The sequence below is a fragment of the Citrus sinensis genome, chromosome 8 (assembly GCF_022201045.2).
Source record: "Citrus sinensis cultivar Valencia sweet orange chromosome 8, DVS_A1.0, whole genome shotgun sequence".
Classification (NCBI taxonomy): domain Eukaryota; kingdom Viridiplantae; phylum Streptophyta; class Magnoliopsida; order Sapindales; family Rutaceae; genus Citrus; species Citrus sinensis.
Window position 1 is genome coordinate 13,004,569 of NC_068563.1, and position 8,233 is coordinate 13,012,801.

At 35.6% G+C, this 8,233-nt stretch overlaps 1 protein-coding gene across 3 annotated transcripts; it reads left to right on the top strand.

Moving 5' to 3' along the window:
• The first annotated feature begins 210 nt into the window (after positions 1 to 210).
• On the top strand, positions 211 to 7,774 carry LOC102626569 (uncharacterized). Of its 3 annotated transcripts, XM_006492573.4 has the most exons (5): positions 213 to 1,202; positions 4,341 to 4,479; positions 4,552 to 5,053; positions 5,162 to 5,724; positions 7,233 to 7,774. In XM_006492573.4, the coding sequence occupies exons 1-5, from the start codon at positions 412 to 414 to the stop codon at positions 7,608 to 7,610; spliced, it is 2,373 nt and encodes a 790-aa protein (XP_006492636.2). In that variant the 5' UTR covers positions 213 to 411; the 3' UTR covers positions 7,611 to 7,774. The 3 variants fall into 3 exon arrangements, with proteins under 3 accessions (XP_006492637.2, XP_006492636.2, XP_006492635.2); XM_006492574.4 differs by lacking the exon at positions 7,233 to 7,774 and adding an exon at positions 6,131 to 7,225 and having other exon boundaries at positions 211 to 1,202; positions 4,552 to 5,724; XM_006492572.4 differs by having other exon boundaries at positions 214 to 1,202; positions 4,552 to 5,724.
• Positions 7,775 to 8,233: the final 459 nt, after the last annotated feature.

Consider the following 8,233-nt stretch of genomic DNA (forward strand, 5'->3'; position numbering starts at 1 on the left):
GTAATTTTAACTTAAAATTAATATAAATTATTATTTTTAACTAAATATAATAATATTATATTTAAAGATATTTAATATTATTATTTTTAATAAATATAATATTATTTAAATAATATGATATTATTTATTTTATTTTATTAAATATAAAAATAAAAAGAAATTCACTCATACCTCGCTAAGGGAGTGGGACACTTCAAAATTATAGTGAGATTCCCACCCCTTACAAATTTGCAAGTAAAACATTAGAGCTAAAAATGAACACAACATTAATAGCAGCAGTGCTGTCAATTGAATGAAAATATAATGAGCATCAGCATTTTAATGGTTGGGTAAAATTCAATCTCATTCTCTATAAAATCCCAATGTATTAATTTTAGTAGCAGGCAGTGATTTTTCAGTTTCTGTTCAGAAATGGCGTCTATAGATTCTCTGCCATTCATAGACATGACAACCCTAACCCAATCGGAGCTTCGAGCGCTGTCGCTGTGCTCCGCCTCCGCTTTCGACCTCAACCGTCTCGACGACGTCGTAATACCAACCATTGATCGCTCCATCTTCAACGAAAGCGCTGGCTCACGCCGCCAAACCTTCTCTCGTCCCAGTGGCACCGCCACAACTCACCACCACCATCACATACGACACCGTATTCCAGTTCTACCCCCATCGTCTAAACATCATCATCAAGTTTCCTCTCTCCCACCTCATCTCGACCCCGATCACCTCGAGAACCGCTCCATTATCAATTCCCTCAAGCAATATCTCACCCAAAGCCCTCAATTCCAGGACGTTGTACCGTTCTTCGGCACAAGAGCAAACGACAACGACGATGACGACGACGACAAACATGTGTTGATGAGAAAAAGGAAGAGAGGGAGAAAGCCGAAGACTAAATTGAAGTCGTTAGAGGAGAATTTGGTGATGGTGAATAAGAATGGGAGTGTGGTTGACATTGTCGATTTGGGCAGCTTGGAGGATCCTTATGGTGAGGAGCTGAGGAGGAGAACTGAAGGAATAAGTGCTAACGAAGAGGCGTTGTTAGGGTTTTTGAGGGATTTGGGTGGACAATGGTGTAGTAGAAGGAAGAAAAGGAAGATTGTTGATGCCGATTTGCTTGGTGACACTTTACCCGTTGGTTGGAAGCTATTGCTTGGCCTTAAAAGGAGAGAGGGTCGCGCCTCTGTTTATTGCCGCAGATACATCAGGTCTCTTTCTTTCTTTCTTTGCTATCTTCATTTTACAATATATTGACTGCATAGATATATCAAGTTAGCTATAAATTAAGCTGTGTTATACAATATATAAAATGGATAAGATAGTCTCAAGATTCACCCAATAAGAGCAAACAAAATATGGTCTTGTGCCATCATAAAACTACCTTTCTTAAGGTCTTGAAGTTAGTCAAATAGTAACCTAAACATGGAAATTGTTATGTAGCCACTATTCTAGTAGTTTGCTCTAATAAAGTTTTCAGTAAAATTAACACAGACCTTTTTGCTTTCAAGTGTGCTTTCCTTAAGCTTTGGCTACTAAACGATCTCTAATATAAACTTTTTGGAAAAAAGTTTTATTGTTTTAAGCCTTGTAAATCATAGGAAATGAAATCAATCTTCTAGCATAGTAAATCATTGAAATTTAGAAAATGCTCACATAGAGCTTCTAACTTCTGAGGCATATTAGCTCGTATTCCACTCTTTCAGAAAGATCTCTGTACAATTTCTATTTGTTACATTTTTTATTTAAAATTCTGCTTTAGTTTGTGGTTTTTTCTGGCATTCTTAACAATAAGGTTTTAGTGATTAACTAACTTGTACAGGGATTGATACATTGCTTTGTGGTAAAAGCTGTCTAGTATTACATAGTTTTAGTCTGGATTTTGTGAATGCTTTGCTTAATATGTATACTTATATATAAGATAGTGGATGGTATAATATAAACTTAAACTGAGTGAGTGAGTAAAAAGTACAGACTAGGACTGCACCATAGTATGATTTTAATAATAATGGGACACAGGCCGGTTTTGATGAGAATCTAGTAATTGTGGTAGGAATTATTGTTATTGAGACAGTACACCAACAAAATTATTAAAAATAGTTTTTTGCTTTACATTGCTGAAATTCTTTTCCCTCATTTTTTATATTAATTTATTTAGGGTTTACTTCATAAAAATATAGTCTTAAAGCCCTTAAGGATATATTAGAAAGAGGCCCCCAAGGGGGTAGCCCAGTTGGTTGAGGGCTTGGGATCTGGTGCTTGGCTTTATCGAGGTTTAGGTTTAATCCTTCTGTTGAGCTTAAGAATTCCACCCTTTGCTGTCTAATGGGTCATGGGGTTGAGGCACCCTATAACCCCCCAGTTGAGGTCTTGGCCGGTGTAGGAGTCTGGGTTATCAAAAAACAGAAACAGGATATATTAGAAAGAGAAGTTGCCTGCATTTTTGTAGAATTTTTTAGATTCTCTAGTGTTATGCTTCCCCCTTTATTTATATAGTGAGTAATAAGTGTTATAGTGTGATATCTGGGGTTGACAATTTCCACTCGTGTTAACATTGTATCCTGCATATTCTTTAGGTAGTAATCCAAAATTAAAGAAATAATAGACCTTCATCCCCTACCTTCAATATTAATTAATTAATTATTTTTTTAACTTCACTTATGCTAGAAATTTATAGTTGTTAAGACTTGCACTTGACCTAGAATTCACCACATTTAACTAGTTTCTGCCGGATTTCTAGTCCCAAATAATTTCTTGAATAAGGATTTCTTCTCACAAGCCATATGAGAAATTTGAATACTGCTTGTAATATTCACTGTGAGTGGCAATGTTGGGTTGTTTCATTACAAATTGGTTACTAGCACAGGTGCAGTGAAAGATGAACTTAGAGGATTGATATGCTGCATTGCTGCCTGATTCTCCCATGAACCAGCTACCCATAAATTTTATCAGGGACAGGGAGGTTAAGTTTAGCATATTCGGATGCAATGAGGTTCATGCTTCTTTGCTGCTTTCACAAGTGGAAGCAACTGATGCTGTGTTTCTGTGAAAGCAATGGTGGTGATGATAATGGCATGCTGAAGATGGTTTTTATATTAGTGATTTGGCGGTTCTGTGTAACATCTATGATATGGGTTCTTGCCTTTGTGTAAATTGCTGCCAGACAGTCACTGGTTTCTCTGCTTTACCTAGAATTGCAAAAGCACTTATTTCTGCTTTTACAGTAACATAGCATTAGCCGATTGTGCAAGCAGCAAAGAACACAGAAGCACAGACCTGGTTGCTTTCAAATATGCTGACCTTAACCTTACTGTCCCTGACAATTCTGGGAAGATGGGTAATGGGGGGAATCAGGCAGCATGTCAGTGCTCTAAGAAGTCTCCAAGGACCCAACATTGCCACTCATGTGGCTTGCGAGAAGAAATCCTGATTCTAGAAATTAAACGTGCTGAGTTTTGAGTACAAGAGCTTTTTCTTAGAAACAAACATTTCTTGTTTGCAATTGTCTCAATTTATTTCTAGCAATTGGTATCAGTGCCAAGGTCTCAAGTTCAATTCCTCTTATATGAGATCTCTTTCAATTATTTCTTCAATTTATTGGCTTACTTCGAGATTTGTCTTTTAGCCCATCTAGGAGCTTCTGTCTCACATCTTACTCTACATTTTACATGGGTGGCTGTTAAGATTGGTCTTAAATACTATTGTTGGACCCTTACCTATCAGCTTAAACTTTTGGGTTAAGCAGTTTCTCTAACAAAATCTTTATAGATCCATATTCTAACTTTTCTTAGTTTGTTCCTTGTATATTCATACATTGCATATGCAACAAATATATGATGTAATGTTACTTACACTGTTTCTTCAGCTTTCTGAAGTTTGAAATTAGTGCCATAATGTATGGAGACATACATGAAATCTCTTCCTATATTAATAGTTTTCAAAATGTATGTGTTTTGGCAGAGCAGCTAGTTTACTTCACATTTAAGTTGTCCACTAATTGAGGAGCAATGCTTGGGCTTTTTTTTTTTTTTTTTCTCTACTGTGGTGCTGAGTCCCATTAAATGGTGTAGAAATCATCAAAATTGTTGGTAAACCCTCTATAGTAGCCGTGCTGAATACTTGTTTATGTGAAGTTTCAACAGACTCTTATCTCAACCCAGGATTACTCTCATCCGTTCAACTTGTTCTCTATTTTAATCTGGTTTTAAGTGCCTTTTCTCTTTTGATTTTTTTTTTTTTTTTGTGTGCGCGCGCATAAGATTATCAGTTACACATTGTTCTCTCTCTAAAATCCCCTCTCCCCTGTGTGTGGCGTGACCTTACCTATTTTCTTATTGACATTCTTCCAGCCCTGGTGGACAACATTTTGTTTCTTGCAAGGAAGTTTCTGGATATCTGCAATCATACTTTGGACTTAATGACACAAACCAGTCAATTAATCCTGGTGGTGATGAGATGCAGCAGGATTACAGAGTGGCTACTGATAGTGTAAGTAAATTTCTTTGAAACTGTTATGGCTAGTTTAGCCTGATTCAATATGATTTATTTGGTACTTGACAGCTTGCAGACATTGCCCAGAAGGAGAATGATCAAAGGCAGTCAAATCAACATGATAAGGAAGTTACTTTACTGGGAATTGATAATCTTGCGGAGGTTCAAGTACGTGACCTTTTTGAGTGCCATAAATGTGAGATGACATTTGATGAGAAGGATACATATTTGCAGCACCTTTTATCATTTCACCAGAGAACTACAAGGAGGTACAGACTTGGTTCCTCGGTTGGGGATGGTGTGATTATCAAAGATGGAAAGTTTGAATGCCAGTTCTGTCACAAAGTATTTCATGAAAGGCGTAGGTACAATGGTCATGTTGGTATTCATGTGAGGAATTATGTGAGGGGCATAGAAGAACCTCATGGTCGGTTGACACTTCAAAAGAGAACTGAGTCTCCTATTAGGGATGAGTTTCCTACTAGGATATCTAAAATGGACGCATTGATTGAAATTGCTCAGAATTCCATTCTTGAAACCTCCACTGGTGGACCAAATAATGAACCTGTTGGTGGGTCAGCTCCTGATAAACTTAATGTTGTTTCCAATTCAGAACTTCTTGCTTCCTTTTCTGACCATGAGCTAACCTCTGATAATTCTTTCACTGAACCTGAAATAGATGATGCCAAGTTTGACACAAATATGGATGAACTGTCAGATCAACAAATTATTGAGAATATGGTCACTACTGAAAAAATGAAGAAGATTGATGATGCTGGATGTCTTATGGATGTTAAGGTTGAGGCTTGTGTAGATACTGGTACCTCCATACCTGCTGATGAGCAAAAGGGTTGTAAATCTGAAGCTTCTGATGGGAAGGATGGTCTGGTGTTCATTGCTGAGAAAATTGACAAGTCTGTTATTGAGCGGGAAAGTGGTGCTGAAAGCTGCTCACTTGCTCCATCAATCAATCAGAATGGTTGTCCTGTTGAGAGTAATGTGAATTTAGGCTGCCTTAATACAGTTGAGCCTGGAGAGCCTGATGAAGTTAACAATAATAAGAATATTAGGGTAGAAGCTTGTTCTGGAAGCAGCAATGTGGAACCAGCTGATGAAAAACTATCAGCTGCAGTTGAAGAAAATTTGAAAGAAAATCTACTTCAATATGGAGTTTCTGAGACTTCAATGTCCTTATTGGAACCATCACATGGTTTTCCAACAACCAATGCTGTCTCAAATAAGGTACTGGGACATTCGTTATTTCTTTTGGTTATATATCCTGAAATTCTTTTTTTCTTTTTCTATTGTTAATGTTTTGATGGCTTTAAAAATACTGGTTACCTCTTTGCATTTATGTTGTTGGATCTGGATCCTCAAGAGTTCAGAAAACTTGTGAATTTTGTGTCATTTCAGCTGTTAATAATAAAAGTTTTAAGGATATTGCTGTAGAATCCATTTATTTTGGAGGAATTCGGTGCTAACATATACTTTTGAATAAGTTGACATGGACTGTTGACTGCCTTTTTTTATCCTCTTTCCCATCGTTTTCTTTTTTCTATCGGTACAGCAATTTGAGAATTTTTTTTTTGTTTTTTATTTTAAAGTTTCTCGCTTTCTAGTTTTCATCCCTTGTCATTTTGATTTGTAGGATTAAGCGTCTGTCTACTGCTACAAGCGTTTGTAGGTTTCTATCTGGAAAAACCGACAAATTGAATAAAAAAAAACTCCAAAAATCTGATTTCAAGAGAAGTGAGAAACCGTGGCATGAAACGCAGTTGGTTTGCTCGCATGCCTAATTGGCAGCATGTGGAATCCACGGCAGTGATTGATTCCGTATTATAAGTTCTTTATTTCACTAATAAGGGATTTATAAATCAACAGTTATGTGCATCATGACCCTAATCATTAATGTGTCTGAAGTTGAAAAATTTATTACATGAAAACCCATGAACAAAATAACTAATTTTATGGAATGGCTGAATAAGCTGACTTTCCAAGTTTGTGTATTGTGCTGCCTTTTTAACACCCCAAGTTGACATACATGATTTTATTCCTTTTTTGATTAGTATGAGTTAATAGTTGAAGTTAAACAAGATGCTGTCTCCTTTTGCGGAAAAGTATCAGAACTGCATTAGTCAAGAGATAGAGTTTGGCTTGCTGAAACAGCTGTCTTAATTGTTATGTGGAAATTTTTAGTTGACTAGTGTTGAGGCAATTTTTAGCTTTAGAGGGTTGGTAACAATTCTAGAGGATCTGAACTTTTTGCTTTCTTACATCATAAAAGCAGTACAAATAGCCAAATAGTTATCCATAAGTTATTGGTAACTTTAAATTGAGTGATAACAGAGTTCTCCGTACATTAGTGAATTTTAGTTTTTTTTTTCCTTTTTTCTTTTGTAAAGCTTTTCTTTTCTAGAATTTTCTTCATTAACGAATTACTACTTAAAGTTCAAATCAGGATCATAGTTTGTGGATGCATGTTATTTGCATAGTCTTCCCAAAAGACAAGGTTCTATTGTCTATGTTTGGACTTAAAATATTAAATAATAGCAACTTCTTGCTCACTTCATACCCTTTATGCAACTAAAATTATCAGTGACAAAAGTTTATCTAATTACTATTTACCTGGATTGTCTGCTACAGTGAAGGTTTACTTGTCATTCTTCATATAAACCTAATTTCAATGATGCAATTGGCCAATTGTTGTATTTTTTAGGGACTAGTTTTATTCTTCTGGTGCTACATGACAGGTAGAAGATGAAGCTCATAGGATTGAGCAAAGGCATCCAAATGTAACGGGATTTGATGATTTGAGGTTGGATGAAATTGAAAGCATGAAATCTAGCTTTGGGACCGGACAAGAATCTGGTCCACTTCCAGAGGCGCCAATTCAGATGTCAAACAATGCTGGAATGGATGGGTCATATGGTTCCTCAACCCAGGTTGAATCAGAAGTCTTGTTAAATTCTACCAGCGGACATCATCTTACTACCTTGTGTGTGTGGTGTGGAATGGAATTTAGCCATGAGGTTGTTGATTCCGAGATGCAGCCAGATTCAGTTGGTTACATGTGTCCCACCTGCAAGGCCAAAATCTCAGGCCAACTTGGTGGAATGGGCAGCAGTTAGTCCCTGAGCTTTCCCGTTTTTGATTAAAGGTTATTTTCCTTTTGGAGTCCGCAGATGATGTCTAGTTTCCAATGTTTTATGGGCTTCTAGAATACGTTCATGGGCAATGTTATCCAGTCCTTAATATTTTCTTATTAGTTAATGATTGTTTGCTGATTTTCTCATATATGACTACATCTATTGTGTATTTACTTGTGGGATTAGGGAATCAAAGTTTGGAATAGAAAAAATTAATAATGTTTACTTGTTAAAATAGAAGGAATGAAAATGAAACATGGGGGGTTTATATATTTTTGGGATTAAAGAATGGGAACTTATTCCCATGGGGGTTGGGAAAGTTGACATTCCTTGAACTTACCATTTTATGCCATTCAACTTTCATAATATCACGTTTATTCTCAATTAAAATATTATTATATTATTGCTATTGTAATTATTCTTATTCATTGTTATTATCAGTAATAATGATTATTATTATTATTAAAATTATTATTATTATATTATTTTTATTTTTATTATTATCATTAATATTATGATTGTTATTGTTGTTACTATTGTTAATATTATTATTAACATTTTTTTTTAAATAATAATAATAATCACAATTATTATAATAAATAATA